Genomic DNA, 24,729 nt, shown 5'->3' with positions numbered 1-24,729 from the left:
CTAAATTTGTGCCTATGACATACCCTCTTTGATGCATCGTTCATAACTGAATTAAGAAATTCAGTAGGCTGTGCTGTGATACCAAACTGATGCAGACGAGTTCGAAAGTATGACGATAAAGAACACCCTAATGGTGTCCGAAAACAAAATCTTATGGAACTACAACCTAGGCAGACTAAAACGATAATATATATAGATATCTAGATATAAATATATAACTGATGCAAATGCCTACGAGAGACACCTGTCACAGACATGTTCCTACACACCTACATACGCAAGGACCTCAGCACACACTAACTATGCCTAAAACTAAATGTATTTGCACTACCAATGACTAATTTGGGAAAACCAGTTTAAGGGCCCTAAGTAGCCCGACAATAAGCAAATAACGAGTGATAATATTGTTAAAACTTATCTAAATGCACCTTGGCAAATTCAGCCTCAAATGGGGTCTACAAGTTGATTGGAACATTTTACCAAACAGTCGGTGAGCATCCCCAAACACATGAAAATAATATTTTATCTCAAAAGGTTCAACACCAAAAAAGTTTTTGAAATAAACGAGAGGGCACAGTCCGACAGAGAGATCAGAAAAAGAACTAGACAGATTCTAGATTTGCAAGAAGACAGAGAACACAGTCAGTGGACAAAGTCCTAAGTGTCTGACGTGGAGAAGAGAGTTCACATATCTAGGTTAACCCATCAAGTCCAAACTATGTCGTTTGAGTCAGACAGAAAGATCAAATTATTAAAAGACATGGTTCAGAGCATAATCTCAAGGATGGGATACATGAACATGGACCAGATGATTTCTTGCTTGAGGGATGTGATGACGATGATGAGACCCCTTCGACTACAAGAATTCTGCGGATTAGCGACAGACTCTATCCGTCAATAATTTGCCGCTACTCCGTTTAGCGACGGATTGTCGATGGCTTAGCGATAGATAGCATCCATCAAAATTTTTTGTCGCTAATTAGCGATAGAACTGATATGTCGTTACTTTCGCCGCTAATTGGTGACGAATTAGCGAATGTCATGATTCATCGCTAAATAAGGACTGATTTGGTTTTGCGATAGATACATATTTGCCGATAATCCGTCGCTAAAATTTAACGATGAATACATTTCAGTAGCTAAATTTTGTCATGAATTTATCAACGAATTCACGACGGATTACATTTCATCGCAAAACACCGACTGATTCAGTTTTTTAGACAAATAAATATTCGTCCCTAATCCATCGCTAAATTCGCGACGGATATTATCCATCGCTAATCCATCACAAAAAATTTTAAAAAAAAGAAAATTTATTTGAAATATAAATATCGAGAAAAAAAATTCATTATACAATTTATATAACCGGTGTATAAAAAATAAAGTACACACAAAAAATACATATACAAATCAGGTGAAACAAATTTAACACAAGTTATAAGTGAAACAAATTTAACAACCCACTATAATCTTCGCCAAGTTTTAATTAGTTACAAGTGAACATATACAAAGAGTTTTGTTTGAAACAACAAGTACGTGAAATAAATTCAACACATGAATCTAATCATCGCCAAGATTCGGAGCATCATCCTCTTCATTGTCTCGATCTGCCCCTTCATACATGCCTTCATTAGCTCCTCTACGCTGATCATCTTTAACATCCTACAAGAAAACTGAAATGTTAGTATTGATAAACAAAATAAAATGAAATAAATTATATGCAATGCACCTAATCTAAGGCAATCAAAATAGTATGGTTGAATGACACATAGAGTAGCAATAAAGTGAAGGACATTAACAAAATTCAGATATGTGTTCTAAGGTTGACAAAAAAAATTCATAGTGATTCAATCATGCAGATATGTGTTTTAAGGTTGTCAAAAAATGTAATAGTGATTCAAGCATGTATATATGTGTTCTAAGGCTGTCAAATAAACTTTCATAGTAATGAAATCATGCTTATATGCATTCTAAGGTTGTCAAAAAACTTTCATAGTGATTCAATCATGCATATATGTGTTATAAGGCAGTCCAAAAACTTTCATAGTAATGAAATCATGCTTATATGTGTTCTAAGGTTGTCAAAAAACTTTCATAGTAATTCAATCATGCATATATGTGTTATATGGCAGTAAAAAAAAAATCATAGTGATGAAATCATGCTTATATGTATTCTAAGGTTGTCAAAAAACTTTCACAACAATTCAATCATGCATATATGTGTTATAAGGCAGTCAAAAGACTTTCATAGTGATGAAATCATGCTTATATGTGTTTCAAGGTTGTCAAAAACCTTTCATAGTGATTCATTCATGCATATATGTGTTATAAGGCAGTCCAAAAACTTTCATAGTGATGAAATCATGCTTATATGTAGTAATTCAATCATGCATACATATGTTATAAGGCAGTCAAAAAACTTGCATAGTGATGAAATCATGCTTATATGTGTTCTAAGGTTGTCAAAAAACTTTCATAATAATTCAATCATGCATATATGTGTTATAAGGCAATAAAAAAATTCATAGTGATGAAATCATGCTTATATGTGTTCTAAGGTTGTCAAAAAACTTTCAAAGTAATTCAATCATGCATATATTTGTTATAAGGCAGTCAAAAAAATTTCATAGTGATGAAATCATGCTTATATGTGTTCTAAGGTTGTCAAAAAACTTTCATAGTGATGAAATTATGCTTATATGTGTTATAAAGTTGTCAAAAAACTTTTATAGTAATTCAATCATGCATATATGTGTTATAAGACAGTAAAAAAACTTTCATAGTGATGAAATCATGCTTATATGTGTTCTAAGGTTGTCAAAAAACTTTCATAGCAATTCAATCATGCATATATGTTTTATAAGGAAGTCAAAAAAATTCATAGTGATGAAATCATGCTTATATGTGTTCTAAGGTTGTCAAAAAACTTACATAGTAATTCATTCATGCATATATGTGTTATAAGGTAGTCAAAAAACTTTATACCTGACGGGCACCAGAGCTCATGTTGAATGCAGATGAAGTTTTCGTCCCAAAAAAAGTTGCACAACTCATTATAGATAAGGTTGAGAATGTGTTTATGTAAAAAGTCACGCATTGTGTCCTGAAAAAGTTGGCGAACACTATCCCAAGAGACAACAAGGTCAATAGGACAGTAAAAGTTGATGTTGGCAGAAGAACTCTGAGAGCCTTGGCTGTAGGAGGCAACGACTGGTGTGGTGTTCATGTTACTCTCAAATTCGAACACACGACCCTTTTTGGATTCACCGGTTACAGTCACCCATGTTGCAGGATCAAAAGGCGGATGCTGAGTGGAGTCATCGCCATATCGCTCTACCATCTGTTTCTCGTATAACTCCTACAAAGTAATGATTATAGTATGAATTAATAATTAAGAATTACAATATTTATGATAATGTAATTCATGGTAACTTATATATTACAATGTTTATTAATACAATAAATATATACCGTTATCGCTCTTGCCTTCTCTGATATGAACTCTCTCGTGGTCTTACGTTTATGTGTTTCAACAAACGCATTCCTGTAAGGCACAATGCCTCCTTTTTTGGCTTACTACAAGATTAATTGATAAAAAAATCAATTAGAAAGTATGCAGAAATACTTTTAAATTTGACAATGCATATATATATATATATATATATATATATATATATATATATATATATATATATATATATATATATATTGATGAGTTACCATTTTCTTCTGGTGGCTCCCAAAAAAGTCTTAGAACCACTTGTGTGTAGATGGGCATCGGGCACCTTTGATCGATTTTGTGCAGCGTTTGCTGAGCGGTTTCGGAAATTCATGGCTTGCCCACTTGTCGCATATTGCATCCCAATAATTTGTTCTGATAGTAGAAGGGTCATGACCCTTCTACTACATTGGATCATCTATCCCACCAGCTGGTTTTATTGTTGCAGTCTTCATATTGTGCAGCATGTTGGCAAATTGATTGACAACCACGTTCTGCCACACTAGCCTCGCGTTCTGCTCCTCCTTCGCAGTCGCAAAGCGATTTGAAGCCTACAAATAATTTTAGAAAGTTAGTGCACATGTCTATAACAAAAAATTAAATATAAAACACATTAGCTATGATAAACGATTGTATACTATGAATGAGGACCATAATCTTTCCAACACCTCCTTTAGGTACTCTTTTCATTGAGCGATCGGTCCTGATAGATGTTAAACTAGTGACTTTCTAATTTCTCGTATTACTTCTTATAGCTCGAACCTTGTGCTGCACATGAATTGGTATACATTAACAATAGACTATCGATATATACTATTTATAAGATAAGTATTGAATAAGTGACAATATAATACTTATGGTCGACTATCGATATGCACTATTTGAATGAGTCATCGTGTGTCAGACTGAAAAAACCCTGCATCCGGTGTTGTCTCGTGATGTGTATGAGTAGCTGGTGTAAATGGGTTATGTGAAGACAAAACATCTTCTACAGAACAATGAGTTAAAAATTCACATAATGCACATATAAACTAATCAACTATACAATTATTTAAATGATATACATATTAAAGAATCACGTGAAGACGAAGGCTGAGACTGACTATCACTGATCTGGGATCCTATAAAGACGATTAACAAGTAACAATTTTTATATCAACATATAAGCAAAACATAATGAATTCTTATATTTAAATTTAATGCAAAGACATCTACCTAATGATGTCCTACGACCTCCACTTGGTCCTCGACCACTGGGTGCTCGACCACTGTGACCTCAATGAACTGTATTCTAACAAATGAAAATGTTATTTGGATCAGTTACATAACTCTTGATCTTAGCATGAACATGACATATGCATTAAATGTAAAGATTTAAAGGTCCTATATGAATCAGTTTTATAACTATGCATGAACTATGCATGTACATGCTAAGTATGTATGAAATGTAACATGATATGCAATTCCATGAGCATGGATACATAATCAAATAAAAAATAACTTCATGCATATAGTCATATCAAACATAGCAATACATTCATATCACAACAATGTCAAACATGTACCTGCAGCAAACACACTTCAATATCTCACTAACTATAACCCTGACTAGCATGGTCTCCCAAATATAAATATAAGAGCATATGAGAAAGTGATGTGATATGTATTACAAGTTGTATTTCTTTAGCTCAAGTATGTTGCCTTATCACTTGTTTGACTTTCATATTCTTTTTTTCTTCCTCATCTTCGTCTGCTTCATCTTCTTCTTCATTAGGCGTTCATCCACTTGATATATCATTTGGATCACATTCATTCATATGTGTACCATCGAACAATGGAGATGTGATATGCAAACCATGTGTGACATCGTGACCATAAGAGAAGTCATACATATCATCTTATTGATAGTAATCACCCTCTTCAGCAATCTTGTTTTCCTGTAACTGATCATACTCGGGGTATAGTTTAGACTTTACCTTGCAAATCACTCACCATTCATTTCTATCTGACTTCATTGTATTCATATATGAAGTATAGTAAACTTGTTGAGCTTGTGAGGCTAATATGAATGGTTCATATGTTCCAAACATTGATTTATGATTCACCTCCACAATGCATGATGCTTTGTCGACTCTAATTGTTGTGTAATCAAACCAATGACACTTGAATAAAGTTATTGTGTTATTTATGCCTAAGTAAGTCAACTCCATTATTTCTTTAATAACACCGTAGTAGTCAAGTTCATTTTCACCGTAGCTGCTACCCTTGACACACATGCAACTATTCATCATTGACTTGTTTACACCGTAGTTTTTTGTATGGAATCAATAACCATTTACGATGTACCCGTTATAACATTGCACAACTTTGGTCGAACTATTTTGTAAATCACATATTTCTTAATCATTAACATCACCATGGCGGACCTACAAGCATAAACAATGACTGTAATCATGATCAATTAAGTAACATATTGTTGTTTACACAGAAAGAATGCATGTCATCGTCCTTACCAACTCTTTGAACCATGCCACAAACTTATTTTCACGTTCTCTCTGTAATTCTAAATCAGTGAGATGTGAAAGTTCTCTTCGCAATTCCAGATCAAATCATCTGTACTTAACAAATATTTATATTACCAAACCATGTACGCACGTAGAGAACTTAGTGTTATATATTAAGTATACTTACTAGATGTAGGGGTTTGTACTTAACAAATTCAGTAGTTGAAGAACTGCAGACAAGAAAGTGTGACTCTCACAACCATTCCACAATGGCTCATCAACATCTCTAAGTAAGTTATAAAATCTACTAGTTGCATCATTTGTTGCTTCTTCCTTTACCCCAGTTGGTACATCACTAGGACCCATATCAGAACCCAGTTCTAATCCTGTGACATCAAATATCAAATTCACATATGGATTATTATGCACCACATTCACCCATGCATCAAAATTATTCGAAAATTTTTCACCATGAAGCGTCCAATTATGATAACCACTCACAAAACTCTTCCTATATAGGTGATGTCTAATGTCATGAGGTTCTACAAATCTATTGTTCTTACACATCGTGCAGAGGCACCTGATCCGACTGATGTGATCCACTGTACTAACATTTGTCATTGCAAATTCAATAAAATTGTCAACATCATCCATATATTCAAGCAACACCTCATTATCAATTATCCAACGGTACATCCATTCATGGTTTGCAGTCATTTTATCCTATAATGTTATGGATATTATCTTCACCGGTTAAAAGAGAATCATAATAACGCGTCGATGTAAAAAATATCAAATTTATCATGCATTATTGGTGAATATAATGATTTGATATATATATATATATATATATATCACAAAGATATTTAAAAAGATGAAATCACATTCACAAGCATGATACATTCAATTTAAACATGTTTTCATGATACAATTTTACATGTAATGCATAATCAAATAAAAAATAACTTCATGCAAACATGGATAGTCATGTCAAACATTGCAATACATTCAATAATTTATATCACAATAATGTCGAACATGTACTTGCAACAAACACTCTCCAATATCTCGCTAACTACTATCATGGCTAGTATGAAATCTGAACTACAAAAATAAGAGCACTTTTATTCTCATACATTCAAATCATGCTAAGCATGATCTCCAAACTCCAGCAAAACAGTCATAAAGATCTACAACTAAGTAAGTGTGTGAGCAAAAAAGTGTTGCATCCAAGAAAGTAAATGACATGTGATGCGCTTGCATCACTTACTCACCATGGGTATTTATCCGATTTGCATACTTTTGCATTTGCATTTTTCTTGTTTATTTTCGCATGGCATTTTAAGCTACATGTGATATACCTGCAATACACATTTATATATGGTAGGGGCAACAACCCATCAAGAGGCGGCAGGGGCTCTGCCACCGCCTTCCAGAGAGAGGCGGTATACCTGCAGACTCACTGACGAAGGGGATCCGGCTGTAGGTCAGCTACGGAGTGAGGCTACCAGAATAGGAGGATGATCGATGACAAGGTCATCGGCGTGGGTCAGGGGAGAAGAGAGTGATCAAGGCTGCCAGAGAGGGAGGAAGATGAGAGGGGGAGAAAGAAGAGGAGGTCGGCGAGGGTTGCAGGTGGGGGGAACTGCGACGGTTGTCGGCCGGAGGTCGAACGGGAGAGGATAGAGGGCGAAGAGGGACGAGGGTAGTGGTGAGAGGGGAGCCGCAGTCGATGAGAGAGAAGAAGAAGGCAGAGAGGGTTTGGCCCTCTATGCCCTTTTAAAGGCACAATGAGGCTGTCGGAGAGGGAGGAAGATGAGAGGGGGAGGAAGAAGAGGAGGTCGGTGAGGGTTGCAGGGGGGGGGGACTCTGATGGCTGCCGATCAGAGGCTGGAGGTCAAACGGGAGAAGAAAGAGGGTGAAGAGGGATGAGGGCGGCAGTGAGAGGGGAGGCACAGTCGAGGAGAGAGAGAGGATGAAGGCAGAGAGGGTCCAGCCCTCTGTGCCCTTTTAAAGGCACGAAAAGGCTCCTGGAGAGGGAGGTGGGGTTGCCCGACGTGGCTACTAGAGAGGGAGGTGTGGTTGCCGACGAGGCAGAGAGGGTGGGCCAGACGCGGAGTGGGGGTCACCGGCGTTGGGTGGCGAGAATACGACGAGCGGGAGAGACAGCTTAACTGAGGGAAAGGGGCGACAGAGGGGGAATGATGAAGGGAGGCAGAAGGGAGGTGGCCGACGAGGTCTTCAGAGGGAGTTGTCGGTGGGTCGCTAGAGAGCGAGGGCGAAGATGGCAAGCAGCACAGTGGCGATCGATGGAAGAGAGAGAGAGAGCAGAGTTAATTTTGTGCCCTAGCTACATCGTTTGATATCAAAAATTAGTGACAGATTAGCGACAGAAATATTCTATCTCAAAATTTGTCGCTAAGTAGCGACTGATTAGCGACGAAAAAATTATGGCGCTCATTCGTCGTGAAGTTATGACGGAGTTTGAGACAAAATATTTTCGTCACTAATTCGTCGCTAATTAGCGATAGATTTTGAGACAGAATGTTTCTATCATAAATTTCACAACTAATTTCAATTTTAGGGATGACTAATTTTCTCTAGCTAATCCATCACAAAATTGCGACGGATTATTTTTGTCATAAATTTTCGTCGCTAATTAACTTTTTTCTTGTAGTGTTCAAAATTCACAAAGTTGAGTAGAAAGGAGGACCTAAGGACTCACGTGTCCTTATTCATGAGAAGTATGGGCAAATATTGAAACAACGAGAGGAGGCTAATTAATTGGTTTCTCAAGACTCTCAAAGTAGAAGCATTGGAATGGTTTGTCGTCTTGAACCTCCATAACATAAGAGAATTCAAACTGATCATAAATATGTTCATGGAGCGGTTCAAATTTAATGTTGAAACCCTTCCCACCATTAGCCAGTTATACGATCTAAAGTAGAAGAAAGAGAAATGTGCTCATGAGTTCATAAACCGATGGCGGTCCATGGCTAGTACGTAGGATAAAGGAGCTGGTCTCTAACTCTCATGCCCTGATCATAGTTATGGATACCTTTTTTCAGCCTCTACGGAGCCTCATTAGTATAGCTCAGGTTGAAACATACGCTAAACTTATTAAGAAGGCTACCACTTTTGAGTTAGGCATCTGAAGAGGAGTGTATGACGGGTTCCTAATGCATAACAGAGACAACAACGTCTATCAAAAGTCAAACCCATCTAAAGGTTAAATCAATATTGTCCAAGGCCACGAGAAGCAGCATAATAAGGATTAGAAGGAGAGCAACCTGAGAATTGCCCTAAAGAAGGCAAACTCAAATGGAAATGGATATGGTGGAAACCCAAAATAGATCAAGGACAGAGTATTCTCCAAGTTCCAACAAGCTTGATCAAACGTTTTAGAACTCCTTTTTAAGGAAGGGTTGGTAAAGTTGTCTGAGGTGTCTAACCCACCACAGATGAAGGGAAACGACCCGACTAAGTATTGTCGGGGGCACAACATCGAGAAATGTTTTATCCTCTGACATATCATTCAGGACAATATTGATAGTGGTGACCTCCTCGTAAACTAAGAGCAAGAACAGTCTACATAGAACAAGGACGTAAGCTACAATGATAAGAAAAAAGTTAAAGCCTGTGAGCCAAGAGAGGAATGGTTCTCAAAACAGGTCAACAATGAATCAACTAAAACAATAATCTGCATTCCTCAAGTCATCTCATATAGTGACGGTCCTTGCCAACCATCAATGGTTCCCTAAGTGTGTACCAAGAAGACATGAAAGTATAGAAAAGATACGTCTTATAGAAGAAATAAGAAATTATAGGAATGCCTTCTCAGATAACTGTGATTCATCTAAACCCATCTGACGATCATACAAAGGTCTTCCCTCATTTGTCCTGCAAGAAAAAATACATCCTACAAAAGGACAGTCTCCATGTGCTATCACCCAAGGAGAAATGTTTGGAAGTTGGGGTGAACCATATCAAAAAGAGTACACCCTTATTCTCTCATCAAATCATCTCTCAACACAAAAGCCCCAAGCACAAGAAGATGATAGACAATTCTTAGTTTTGAGGCCATCCTCGACACAAATGCATCTCTAAATACCTCAATGGTTGGAGAATCGCTTCAACCATGGGGTATCAAGCTTTTAAATGATTGAGTAGAAATCAACATGGTATCACAGAGCCACTCTCAACCACACCCAAAGTGGGAACCCAAGGTCTAGACTATAATGGGGCTAAACAAAAAAGGAGCAAAAGAGCAAAGCTCACATGGGTCCTGAAGGATCATTTTAGTCAATAAACAATCATCATCATCTCAGTAGAAAGTCCTATCATAGGAGATAATACAGGATTAACATTTCCTCTACACCAACTCAGCCTGGGTTCACAAGGGACAAATGACAATTCGAGTTACTCTTCCTCTCCATCTCAAAAGGGTCAGCATGCTCATAAAAAGATGACCACATGACAAGGCCGAGCCACAATGGTGTAGAGGAAAAAGGATATCTCACATGGGTCACTATCCCATGGCCCGAGGTAAGCCTTCAAAACATGGATTCTATAAAATAGTCTTTTAAAAAAAATTAAAAATTTGAAAAGTTTTTAAAATTCCAAAAAAATAAAATATTTCAAAAATCTAAAAAAAATAGAAAAGCAAAAAAAAATCCAAAAATATTTTCTTTTCTCAAGGTCCAAGCTATCATCTTTGTTATAGGATCATATTATTCCTGTGGACAAGACAAAGAAAACCTCTGCCAAACCCTTTTTTTTCTCTGATCATTCCCAATGATGTCTTTATATCAAAACCACGTGAGGGCATGTAGGGATAGGGCATTGTAAAGATATACAAAGTCTAAATATCTTAGGCAAGAAGGAACCTCTAGCAAAAAAGTATACAAATCCCAAACCGGCTCAACCTCATTCGATGAGACCCAAGTGGTATTGAAAGTCCAGTTTATCTCTAGACGCTGACCCGACCTCATTTGGTGAGACCTATAATGGTCTCCACATTCCAGTTGTCCCAGACACTGGGGCCGACCTCGTTCGATGAAACCCACAATAGTCTCCACACTACAGTTATCTCAGACACTGGCCCAACCTCGTTCGACAAGACCCATAACGGTCTCTACAACCCAGTCGTCATTGAACTGATCTGACCTTGTTCGACAGGACCCATAACGGTCTTGACAATCCAGTTTACCTTGACTCCAACAATCATAGAAGAATGATAGAGCTTCATCATTATGCAAATCATTGTATTAAAATATCATTAAAAGTTAGAGATCTTGTCCCAAAATAGATCTAGCTCTCTTCAAAATAGCCATTCTCTCAAGTAGGACCCTGCATTCGAGAGTCTACCACATAAGACATTTAATTCTTAGGAGGAGATAAGACAACAATATTATGAGGCTAAGGTACTTTGATCCAATAATTATAGCCTATGAGAATGAATTATTGTGGCACAAGATTATTATCGATGCATGAATGTAGATCCAATGAAAACTCACCTAGGAAACCAACTCTCCAGTAAAGAGGTTGGGTGTTATCTTTAATGCCAATCAGCTTCATAGGTTGATTTTTTGATGAGTATTTTTTTTATCTTGATAGATAAAAAGCAAAAAAAAAAAGGAAAAGAAATAAAATAGACCAATACTTACTTCTGGATCTATGGCATAATGGCAGGCTCTAGTCATACGATTTCCTCAAGGAAAGTAGTTGAAATAATAAAAAAATGACAGTTAGGAGAAAGTCAATACTTATCTCTATATATATGGCAAGATTACAGGCTCTGGTCATGACCTATAGAGGCATAAACTGGACAACTAGGGGCATCCCTCCTAGGCTGAAAAGCCATGAAACCCATGGTTTCTAGGCCTCAGATCAAGGGATAACAAAAGTGATGAATAAATCCTTCTCAGCTAAAGACAAAGATTTCAAGGAATTCACCTAGGGGTAAAAGGTGTACTTGAATGTATTTTCATCAAGCCTTAGTCTTTCAGAGTTCAAGCCTTAGGGGAGATCGTCAGATCTAACATGAATGCCTTGAAACTTAATCTCATATCACTATAACTAGTCACTTAAAAACCAAAGCAGAATTAGAGAAGAAAAATATTAGTGAAACTGAGTGTCGCTATCTTAGACCAACTTGAGAGGAGGAAAGACTGAAGTGTAGGTATCAACTTGTTAGAAAAGTTCTATTTTTTGGAAAAAAACAAAAATTATTGACCTTAAATAATCAATCATTCATGGTTGTCATAGGCTACAAACTCTACTACAAATGCATGAGTCCAACTGTATATAATAAAAGTTCATTGCATGCATTAAAAAGTTTAACCATAAAAATTCTGAGTCTAAGAAGTATATATAAAGATTTGCCATCTCTTTGGTATTACCTTACCAAAGCATGCCTGATTTTCCTAACGGGGGCAAGAAATCTTACGCTTAATTAATCATCTTAGGAAATGTATGTTCACCTTAAGACCTTATTGGGGCAATTCTACCTGTTCATAAACCTATAAGAAGTGTAAGACTCTTTCTGCTTGCCCTCACAAATTTTCAAAAAGAAAATCATCAAAAGATATCAAAAATCAAAACGGGTATAAAAAGCATGAAAGGGAGCCACATTCTTCTTATTTTATTTCTGCCTGAAGCCCAATATTTTCTCTCTATTACATATAAAGTGGTTTTTAAATTGGCACCGACCTCACTCGATAAAACCACGAAATAGTTTTGGCAATTCAGTTATCCTCAGACTAATCAGACCTCGCTCGATGATACCCATAACGATCTTGACAGTCCAACTCCCTCCTTTTAATGTTGACACTGACATCGTTCGTTAAGACCAATCACGGTCTTGACAATCCAGTTTTTCTTCAAATACTAGCCCATTCAACAGGACTGCATTTAGTCCTGATGACCTAGTGTTTAAAGCCTTGAGTGTCTACTTCTTTGTCATAAATTGAAGCACATCGATTAATGAGAAAGAGGAGCATCTATAGACACCAAAATTTCATGATGCCCAATTGCTAACATCTTTTGAAGACATTAGTTTTTAGGTACCCAATAAGAATTGAACACCCCCACACAGACGATAGAACAAGATGTCATCCACTACTGGATGACAGAATATAATGTTGTCCACTACTGGATGACAAAACGTTACGTCGCCCATTACAGGATGGTAGAACAAAGTGTCGTCTACTATGGGACGACAAAACATAACGTCGTTCGTTACACTAAACGCGTGAATAAGTCATGGCTTATCCCTATCTCATCCAACTGTCTTGTATGTCTTCTAGGATAGGAGGACTTTTCTTGGATGAGTCTTCCTTCTAAGGAAAAACTATCATAGAACTCTATAAATCGAGGCTCACCCATATACCTTAAACATCTAAAAATTATCAGAAAATCAAGAATTTATCAAAAAATCTAGAAACTAGATACCTACATGCTAGCCCTGCAAGAACACGCCTACCCAAGTCTTGCCGGTACATTGTCTTGATGCCATTGAAGAACACTCATATGTATTTGAAGATCTAATGGAGAAAAAAGAGCTTGAACAATAAAATAGACCCTCGAGTCTAAAAAGGTATTTCCCCATATCCCTAGTCTATTTATTCTAATTTTATTTAATCTTTGGATTAGGTATTTATACATGCTTTTATCTTTGATTCACATATTGGAATCTACGATGATGCGATTCGAGCTATGAAGATTGAGAAACTTGCCTTGTCTTTACCTTTCCGTCATGCAAAGGATGATCAAAACTTGCAATGATGTCCCGTATAATTTTAAAAAGATTTCATGAATCCAGGTAAGTCCGATCTTTCCAACATCTCAATATTTTTCTCAACAAATCATAATCATGTGTCATTTAAAATAACTTTAATTTTTTCTGAAAACATATTGTTAGCATAGTTTACTAATAATTATTTTTTCTTTTTTACTATAAGTTTGTGCCCACTTGGGGTGTCAATGGGTTGGGTTTGATTAGGACCCAGGTGGAACCAGACTTGGCCCCCATTTTTGGGTATAGTATCGGGTCCGTACTTGGGTCTAATCGGACCCACTATAAAAGAAACCATACCCAGAACTGATAAGAATTACATGAACTAGACACAATCCATACCTGATAAAATACTATTTTTTATCATTTTTACATTGAAAAGTTGTGGGTTTTAATTGGAACTCAGGTCAGGCCTGGGTCTGGTATAAAATTTCACAAATTATACCCGGATCCATGTATTAATCAGACTTTTGGGTTCGGACCCGGGTCTTAATCGGTCTACTTATTTATCACCGACCCTATAGAGTTTAGTACGGGTCGGGTTCGGGTAAACCCGATCCGTTGACACCATAGTGCCCACCCTAGTTTAGATTCGTGGCTCTGCCCCTCTTCTTTACTGAACCAACGAAGCATGTCTCCGAGCATCCAACTGCGAAGTGTGGCAGGCGGTGAGCGTCCATCAGCGAACAGAGGATTGAAACCAAAATGTAATCTGTAATGAACCCCTAAAGATTGGCCTTGAAGATCACCACAGTATGCTATGTCTTTGAAAAGAATTCCTAAACCCAAGGCAAACCTTCTACAACCATCCTCTTTTTTCAAAAGACCATCATCATCATCACCATCCTCCCTATCAGAAAGCCACTCTCATGAGCAACTCTCTCAATTCCTAAAGCTCCACTTGGAGCCAACCTTCTCAGCCAAGGACCTCCTCAATTTCCTCAAGAAAAAGCTTCATTACAATCCCACCCTCAACCACTTAGACCTCCATGTATTCCAATGGGCATCCCGGCATGAGTGGTTTTCCCATGATCACTTTACCTATGAATGGATGGTCAAGACCCTCGCCCTCACAGATCGCTTCATGGAAATCCCTTCCATCATAGATCGCATGCTCGCCCATCCATGCCCATGCTCCCAAGGTATCTTCTCCTGTCCTCACATTGATACCATTTTCACATTTGCTATCAATACTTTTTGCAAGTTGGGTAGGCTCAATGAAGCCATGGTTCTCTTCAATAAGATGAGAAGGGCAATTGATGGTAGGCCTTCTGTGGTTGTCTACAATTCACTGCTTAGCTGTATGGCAAGGTGCAGGATGCATGAATCTGCCATTGAATTCTATGCTTCGATGTTGCGCGACAAGGTGAAACCTGATATCTTCACCTTCAACATTCTGATAAGCAGCCATTGCAGGAAGTCGCGGTTTGATTCGGCGGTCAGCTTGTTCCAGGAGATGAGGACCATGGGATGTACTCCTGATGTGGTCACTTTCAATACTTTGATGCGAGGGCTCTTTCGCGATCGTAAAATAAAGGAGGCAATTGGGATCGCGCATGAAATGATCGATTTGGGTTGTGGGTTTTCTGTGGTTTCTCTTGAGATCTTGTTAGGTGGGCTTTGTAGAGAAGGATTGGTAATGGATGCTTGTGAACTTTTGCGCGGGTTCTTGACGAAGAAGGTCGTGCTTCCTCAAGGGATGGATTATCTGTGCATTGTTGTAGCTCTCTGTCAGCAAAAGAATGTGGAGAAGGGGATGGAAATTGTGGATGAATTATGGAGGAAAGGTCATGTGCCTAGTGTTATTGTCTGCACCACCCTGGTAGAAGAGCTCAGGAAGTTGGGCAAGTTGAATGCAGCTTATGGGTTAATGGAAAGGATGTTAAATGAAGGGATTCTTCCAGACATTATAACCTTCAATTGTTTGTTGCAATGCCTCTGTGATGTCTGTAGGACCCGGGATGCGGATCGATTAAGGGTGTTGGGGACTAGGAAAGGTATGAATGTAGATGCTAGCACATTTAATATATTGGTTTGTGGGTTTTCTTGTGAAGGTAGAAGTAGAGAAGGATTGTTTGTACTCGATGAAATGCTGAACAAGGGGTTTATACCAGATCTTGCAATGTATAACAGGTTGCAAGACAGACTTAATAAGGTAAATAGATACAAATGTCAGGGGATTGCATCTGCAAAGTTGAATTAAAGTGAAACATATTCCTGTAGATAAATTGTGTTCAAGTAGAAATCGAACTTTGTTTTTTGTATCTTGTAACCAAGCATTAGTTGTTTTTCCTATCAACACTGTGTTGGCTTTTGAGGTTGCCTGTATGAGAAAATATTTTATATTTTAAAGCAGCAAAGTTGATGCATTTTGGTAATTTTGATTGCAATATTTGTTTCCACAAAGAGCTCTGAATCAGTTTCTGTAGTTAAAATGGCCATTATCATTTTTAGATTTCTTATGTTTACAACTCACATCATCCTTGTTTTGTTCAAAGCTGGGAGATCAAACAAAAGATAGGCATGGACCAAGTCGACTAGTTTGATTGGATGTCATTGTTATTATCATGTGTACATTATCCATGGCACCATATTCTTGTTCTTGCGTCATGATTGCCTTCATATGCTTGGTTATATGAATTTTGGCACACTGATTCTATAGCCAATCTATGCACGGTAGTCCAGTTTGTGTCTTTTTTTTTTCAGAACCCTGTCATCCTTTTTTCATTTTGTATGTTGGAGCTTTTCTATTTATGGTCATTAACTTGCTAGGAAAAATAGATACCAAAAGAATTAGACCTGGAACTGCCGTTTGGATGAAATTCGTAGGCCATGTTTGTAAAGATACGAAGAGGCTTTAATCACGAACCAAAAGTCCACCAATCTTTAACCTGAGTGGATAACAAAAGTGTTCTCTTAAGGAACACACTTACAACACTCACAAAAGGGAACCACAAAGTGTTCTAAAAGAACACATTCACAAACCCCACAAAGGGGATACACCACAAGCTAAAAAATATATTTTATTCAATCAAAAGATTGTGCCAAAAAGTATATTTTACGAAGGGGAGAACACCCCTATATATATACAAAAAGAGAGAGGAGGTGGAGGTTAAAAGGAGGGAGGGAGAGAGCATTAGAAGAGCGGGAGCTTTGTTCCCAACGGCTAGAAGAGTCAAACTGGTTTGACTATTCCCAACAGCTAGAAGTTTTAGCCATTGGGAGCAGTCAATTTGACTCTCCCACTATTACATATATATATATATATATATATATAATTATATTGTTATATATATATAATGTATATTATATATATACAAGTATATATGTATGTATACAAGTATAGATATATGTACAATTTAACACTCTCCCTCAAACTTACGGCAGGATAACTGAAAGTTTGCCTAAAAGGAAGTGAAACCTAGGAGCAAAGAGAGGTTTGGTAAAAAAGTTCACCAACTGGTACTTAGATGTGACATAAGGTAGATCAATTGTTCTTTGAAGATATTATTCTCGAACATAATGGCAGTTCATCTCGATGTGCTTCGTTCTTTCGTGAAAAGTGTTGTTGGCAATGTAGATAGCACTCTTGTTGTTGCAACACATCTTTGAAACTCTTAGAATCTTGATTCTCATATCAGCCAGCAGTCTTCTCAGCTACACTAACTCCATTGTGGTAGTAGCCATGGCCAGGTACTCGGCTTTTATTGAGGAAAAAGCGAACTTACGTTGCTTTTTTCACCACTATGAGATCAATGATTCACCTAAAAAACAAAAAAAAATTGTGGTTGAGTGTCTATTGTTTGGATCACTTCTCTAGTTTGCATCTGTATATGCAAGTAAATCTAATGCAGAAGAGAAAGACATAAACAAGCCTCTAAACATAGAATGTTTAAGATATCTAACAATACGCAACACAACTTTCATGTGAACCGATGTTGGAGTATGCTGAAACTGACTAGCTGTGTGTACAACATGTGTTATATCAGGTCTAGTAATAGTCAAGTAAGAAAGAGCTTTGATAAGCTGTCCGTAAGGAATTGGATCATCTAGGGTCTCTCCGTCATCTATTATCGTCTTGACATTTGTTACTTCAACAGTGTCAACCTTCTTATCATCTGATATTTTAGATCTGAAAATAATATCAAAAGCAAATTTAGACTGAGATAATAAATACCCTCTAAGAGAATAAACAACTTTTATTCTTAGAAAGTAGCGTAGAAAACCAAAATCAGTCATTTCAAAACTAGTTTTAAGAATATTTTTAATATGTTGAACTCCCTATTTGTCGCCTTCAGTGATTATCATATTATTTACATAGAGTAGCAAAATGATAGTAACTGCATTAAAATCATTAACAAACAAAGCGGTGTCAGTCAAGCAAGATCTAAACCTGATATCAAGTATAACTTTGTTGAATCTATCATACCAGGCTTTAACTGTTTGTTTCAACTCATATAATGTCTTTTGTAGGCGAAGAGTCTTTCCATGAGGAAGACTCGTACCACGAGGTGCTTCCATGTATGCTTTTCTAAAAGATTTTCATTTAAAAAAATATTTTTAACATCCATTTGATATATAGACCAACTTTTAATTGAAGCAACTGCAATAAGAGTTCTAACCGTGGTCATGCGGGCAACCAGTGCAAAGGTTTCTTCGTAATCACTGCCATTTTCTTTTAAATATCCCTTTGCAATAAGCCTAGCTTTATATCACTCAAGAGTTTCATCACTCTTGATTTTTATTTTATATACCCATCTACAACCTATGAGTTTCTTTCTTGGTGAACGATTTTGAATAGACCAAGTTTGAGCATTTTCCAAGGCTTCAAGTTCTATCCTCATAGCCTTAACCCATTCAGGATGTTCTTTGGCCTGAGCGTAAGATGAGGGTTCTACATATGAGTGAATTACGGTTATGCATGCTTGATATTTTGAAGAAAAAGAATCATTAGATACAAATTTTGATGGGGTTTTTGATACTCTAGATGATTTCCTAATTTGCCTTCATCTTTATTAAGGTTAGAAAAAATTTCAAATGCACATGGAGGGTTTTGATTTCCCCACTTAGAATATTGTATACACGTTTGATCATTGTGGGGTGATTCATCAAGTGATTCAAAGTCGCTAGATTCAATAACATTCTCCAAGTCATGTTCGCATTCACTGTTGTCAACATTTTGTTTTGAAACAAGATCAAACAAAAAAAAGTACTCGGTTACTTTCTTCGGTTGATTCTTATCAAAGAAATTTTCTTTTTTTAAGAAGATAACATTTTGAGAGATGTATAATTTTTCGTTTTAAAATCATAACACCTATATCTTTTTTTGTTATCGGCATAACCAAAGAAGACACAAGAAATGGCTCTAGGAGAAAAATTGTCATTCTTATTGGTAAAAATAAAGCATTTGCAACAAAAATTTTGTAATCTTGAATAATCAGGGGAGAGTTTAAAGAGTTTTTCAATAAGTGAGATATTGTGCAAAGAAAAAGATGGCATTCTGTTTATAAGATAAATAACAGTCAGGACAACTTCTGCCCAAAAACCTTAGGCACATAGCTAGCAATAAGTAAGGTCCTTGAGGTTTCAATAATTTGCCTATGTTTTCTCTCAGTTAAGCCATTTTGTTGCGGTGTGTGTGGACAAGTTCTTTGATGTGTGATGCCATGAGAGGAGATAACTTTTAAATTCATTTGACAAAAAATCTTCCCCTAAATTAGTATGAAATATAGAAATGTCATTTTCGAATCTATTTTTGACCATCTTATGGAAGCTTTGAAAATAGAAAAATACTTTAGTTCTATGCTTAAGTAAATCCAAGTATATCTAGTAAAGTCATCTACAAAAATAACATAGCATGCATATCCACTTTTAGACACAACTGGTGCTAGACCCCAAACATCTGAATGAACCAACTTAAATGGTTTATATGAAACAAAAGTTCTACCCTTAAATGACATTCTTTTCATTTTTTTAAGAACAAGGACTTCACAAGTGAAATCATTAATACATTTTTTTTTAAACTTGGAAAATATTGTTTTTTTGATACACTAGGATGTCATAATCTTCTATGCCATAATTTTAAATCTATTTTTTGGACATTACAACAAAAAACATCTTTCGGTATCTCTAAAAAGTCTATATAGTAGAGACCTCCCTCTCTATGGCCTTGCCCAATTAGCTTCCCTGACTGGCGATCCGACACCAAGCATTCATTTGAAGAGAAGTAGATATTACAACCATAATCAGATATTTGACACATATAAGGGATTTAAATTTAATTTAGGAATGTTTTTAATTTTTTTAATAAAGAATTTTTTGGAGTTTAAAAGATCCTTTTCCAAACTTCCTATTCCTTTGATTTCAAGAGGCGTTCTATCAGCCGTAAAAACTTTTGACACACTTGAGTTGCTATAACATTCGGATAAAATATCATTGTTTGGGGTCATGTAAAAAATGCATCATAATTAAGAAGCCTAGGAATCTTACTTGGTTCGAATAAGATAATACTGAAACACTTGGAGGAAGATGATCCTTTAAGAAGAGGTTGAAGGGTTTCAACTAATTGAGCAAAAGACATGCTTCCAATAGATAATTCTTGAGATGTGGGAATGTCTTTGTCCTTGTCCTTTGACTCTTGTGGAGATCCGACCGACGCAACCTTCTTTTCAAATGTCCCTGTGAGTTTTGGACATTGAGGCTTAGTGTGTCCCAATTCATGACAAAAATAATAAATGATTTTCTTTCTCTCATAGTCATTTCTTTGTCTTCTATAGTGAGATGACTTATATGCACGAACATAGTTTTTCGGTCTAGATACGGCTATCGAGTCATCTTCACTTTTGCTTACATGCTTTTTCAATCTATTTTCTTCCATACTCAACTCTTCTATAGTATCTTCAATATACTTTAACGATTCAAATTCCGGTCTTATACCGTTAATGAATTGGTAAAAATGCTCCACATTTATTTGTCTTTGACGAAGTTCTATATCTTCAGGGCAATGCCACTTTGGCTCTAGAAGAACTAATTATTTTCAAAGTTCAAATAGGTCATTATAGTATTATCTAATAGTTTTATCCCCTTGGACCATAGTCCGAACTTTGTCTTGCATATTTCATATATGTGCAATATCTTTAAGAAAATACATTCTCTTAAGATAGTCTCAAACATTATTAGCATGCTCAAATTTGGCAAGACTTAGATATTTTTTTATATCCATACTACTAATAAAACAAGATATGATCTTGGCATGTCCCATCCGTCATTCCTTCTACTTTTTCTCATAAGGTTATAGCCTTTGTTTTTTTATTTTCATTTAGAGGTACATTTTTCTCACCCTCTACCTTAGTCAGAACTAGCTTGGGTTTTGAATTGGATCCATCTACTAATCCCCACAACCCTTTTCCTCATATGAGATGCTTCATAACAGAAGCCCATGTTACATAATTGAAATCATTGAGTTTTATGGGTTTAATAGTGACATGATCATTGTCATCCATTTTTTACAGGGGCTAAGAGAGGAGGAGAGAAAAATAAAGAGAGGAGAAAAGAGGAGGAAATGAACCCAAGTACTTCACCAATGAAACTCATAATCACCTGAATACTTGCAAGATCACCAACACTTTATAAAAGAGTCTTCAAATGAGCTTTGATACCATGTAAAGATACGAAGAGGCTTTAATTACGAAACAAAAGTCCACCAATCTTCAACTTGAGTGGATAACAAAAGTGTTCTCTTAAGGAACACTTACAACACTCACAAAAGGGAACCACAAAGTGTTCTAAAAGAATACACTCACAAACCCCGCAAAGGGGATACACCACAAGCTAAAAAATATTTTTTTTTCAATCAAAAGATTATGCCAAAAAGTATATTTTACAAAGGGGAGAGCACCCCTATTTATATACAAAAAGAGAGAAGAGGTGGAGGTTAAAAGGGGAGAGAGAGAGCATTAGAAGAGTGGGAGAAGTCAAATCAGTTTGACTCTCCCACAATTATATATATATATACAAGTATATATATATATATATACAAGTATAAATATATGTACACTTGAACAATGTTGGCTTGCCAGACCAGGTAGGTCCTGGTTTTGAGCGTCTGTTTTGAAGAGTAGTTGCCAGGCCTGTGTTCTAAAATAAGTTGGCTCCTCAGATAAAGAACGTTGAGTTCCAATTCCAGCAATTTGAAGTTGGCCTGCTTAGCCTGTGAACCAGCAGTTTGTCATAGTGAAACAAGCTCAGTTCAGCCAAATTTAGCTGATTGACATGTGGCACTCTCCTTCAAAGAAGGGCTTAGAGAAAGTGAATGCTCTCTCTCTCTCTCTCTCTCTCTCTAGCATATTCATCCAAAATTTGCATTAGCCAAGTCTCCCATTTCTCACTGGCATGATTTAGATCCACTAGATATGCAAAATGAGTACTGAGAAAAACAAATTGAATGCCATTACTAAGACTGGATTTGGATCTTTTTCTTTTTCGTCTGAACTAGCAAATAAGACTTTCTTTAAAATGAAGAGATGCAAAGAGACGGGGATTTATGGACCTGCCAGTAGTCATCCAAAATTTTCCATTAGTCAAGCCTCCCATTTCTCACTGGCATGATATAGATCCACTGGTTATGCAAAATGAGCGGTCTGAGAAAAACAAATTGAATCCCATTACTAAGATTGGACTTGGATCTTTTTCTTTTTTTGTCTGAACTACCAATTAAGGCTTTTATTAAAATGAATAGATGAAAAGAGATGGGGATTTCTGGACTTTGTTCTGTCAGTAGTTCACTAATAGGATTAGAGTAGGAGAATATGTGTATTTGTAGGTTGGATTTAAGAGCCAGATATATAGATAAACTTAGACTTTGTAACCCTCATTACTTAGTTTCATGCAAGATCCTTTTGGATCCTTGTATTATTGTGGGGACCTTTTCTGTTTATCTGTTTGACTTTCTGGTGTTCAGTTCACAAAGAAGATGGCCTGAAGTAAGACAGGTGCTGAGAGCCATGAAAGATCAGTCAAACATTGGTTTACAAATGGTTCCAGTGATGTCTCCTGATCTGAATTTTGCAATAATTAAGGTTGCAAGTCATGCTATTTTGTCCAGCAGATGAGAAACAATCCAAGATATCCTCAATTTTCATATTCAATTGGATATGCCACTATTTGTAATTCTACCATCTCAAAAAAGCTGGGAAGGACTCGGGATCAGATTGTTGCATTCAAGGTTTTTATGCTTCTTCATGGGCCCTGGCCAACAAGATCCATGTTTTCTGCAAGAATCGTCGTAAGCAACTAGGGAAGCACTCGACTTCTCAGAATGTTAGGCTTCTGTAATATGGCTCATTCTTATTCCCAAAACCATTTAGCTTTTGTTTGCACCTACCTATCTGGACAACAATTCAAAGTGGATCTCAACGCTCAAAGTGATATCAGCAACAACCAAAGGGAAATGCCAGATTATTGTACTGAAGACTATGACAGTAGTTTTTTGTATAATGCTAGCTGTGACAGGAGAGAGGGCTGAGGAGAGAAGGGTATCAACTTGGGAAAAGGAAAAGGAACACATTGTCTGCAGCGGCTTCTGAAGGCTTCTTAGCTTATCATCTGACTGGTGGGGCGAAGAACGGCAAGATGGCCTTTAGTACTCTACCTTGTAGAGACAGAGTTTTCATCTGTATGCTGACATTTGCAGAAGTCTATCTGTCCTACTTCATTGCTTTTCTGAGGTGAAATGCCCAGATAATGTCAAAGCATTCATGGGTTATGGCAGTGCGCCTAACAGATTGGTGATCTTGCTTTTCTGTACAATTGGTGCAAGGACATAATGATTGCAAGATCATCTCAACATTCGGAAAGTTTAGAAGATCACCGACAAGCTCTTTGAGATGATTGATCAATTTATGAGAGCATTCCCCTGGAAGCAACACTTCAGGGAGACCACAAGAGGGAGCATGCTTCAGTGTCAATGCCACCTCAAGAAGAGCAACCTGCAGTGGAGGATATGAGAAGCATAATGGCACTCCCTACACTAGTTGATTTTAAACTGCAACCTAAGGAACCTAACAAGAAAGCAGGAAACTGCGGACTTGCTGGATCTAGCAGAAGAAGCAAAGTCTACTGATGATCAGGCAGGCTGACATGTTTTCTCAGGCTTAGTTCTCGGTGCTGCCTGCAAAAAGGACTCATGAATGCATATCCTGATATTGAAGGAGGGCCAAAGAGTAGGTCCAGAGTAAAGGATGCTTCCCACACTCGAATTTCAATGTCTGGCCACCGCTAGGAATTGAAAAATGTGAACATCCCCAGAATATGTGGAAAGAAGATTTTTCATGAGAAGTGCACGCAACGCGCTTACTAGCAAGACCAATCCCCCAACTTAACACTTCTTGTGTGATCGGCCTGTTGAGCAGCACATGCCAAGTGAACGCTTGCGATCAGGGTTATGGTCCAGGTCCCCAAAGAGTCTAACTAGGAATGATTAGGAGTTAACAGAAAAATCCCCCTAAAGAAGAGCTACTCCATGTGACCAATCCATTTTGATTGAAATGAAGCTTGGAGGAGAATGGATCTCATACCTTTGCTCATTGTTTCCAGGTTGAGGAACCGCATCACCAGGGGGTAGAAGGGCCGTAAGAGTGAGAATCTGACACCAGACAATATTTCTGTTGAAGCAAGGCATAAAGACCATCCTGCTGAGATATCAGGGGAGATCACCATTTTCCAAGGAGAGCATGATTTTGTTCATGCAACACACGTATACCCAAACCACCCTGGTCAAGAGGGAGCAAGGCGCACACCCAAGAAACAATTGACGATCTGAACGCCTCTTCTCTGCAAATTTTCATGTGTAAGCACCCGGTCTTGGAGGAGCAGCCACTTGGAATCACCGGTGCGAAGCCAAGTGATCCTAGCCCTTTGCTGCCAGTTACGCT

The 24,729-nt window shown here is 37.2% G+C and overlaps 1 protein-coding gene across 1 annotated transcript; it reads left to right on the top strand.

Annotated features, from left to right (window-relative positions):
- The first annotated feature begins 15,029 nt into the window (after positions 1-15,029).
- Positions 15,030-16,173, top strand: LOC149834218 (small ribosomal subunit protein mL103 (rPPR7)-like). The gene has a single exon (XM_090010027.1). The coding sequence runs from the start codon at positions 15,042-15,044 to the stop codon at positions 15,999-16,001; it is 960 nt and encodes a 319-aa protein (XP_089866153.1). The 5' UTR covers positions 15,030-15,041; the 3' UTR covers positions 16,002-16,173.
- Positions 16,174-24,729: the final 8,556 nt, after the last annotated feature.

The sequence above is a fragment of the Nuphar pumila genome, chromosome 6 (assembly GCF_984573655.1).
Source record: "Nuphar pumila chromosome 6, dmNupPumi1.hap1.1, whole genome shotgun sequence".
NCBI classification, from domain to species: domain Eukaryota; kingdom Viridiplantae; phylum Streptophyta; class Magnoliopsida; order Nymphaeales; family Nymphaeaceae; genus Nuphar; species Nuphar pumila.
The sequence above is the reverse complement of the archived record's forward strand: the minus strand, read 5'-3'. Positions and strand labels throughout refer to the sequence as shown.

Excerpts from the sequence above, each read along its gene's own strand:
- LOC149834218 (XM_090010027.1), top strand. The coding sequence starts at position 15,042 with ATGAGAAGGGCAATTGATGGTAGGCCTTCTGTGGTTGTCTACAATTCA.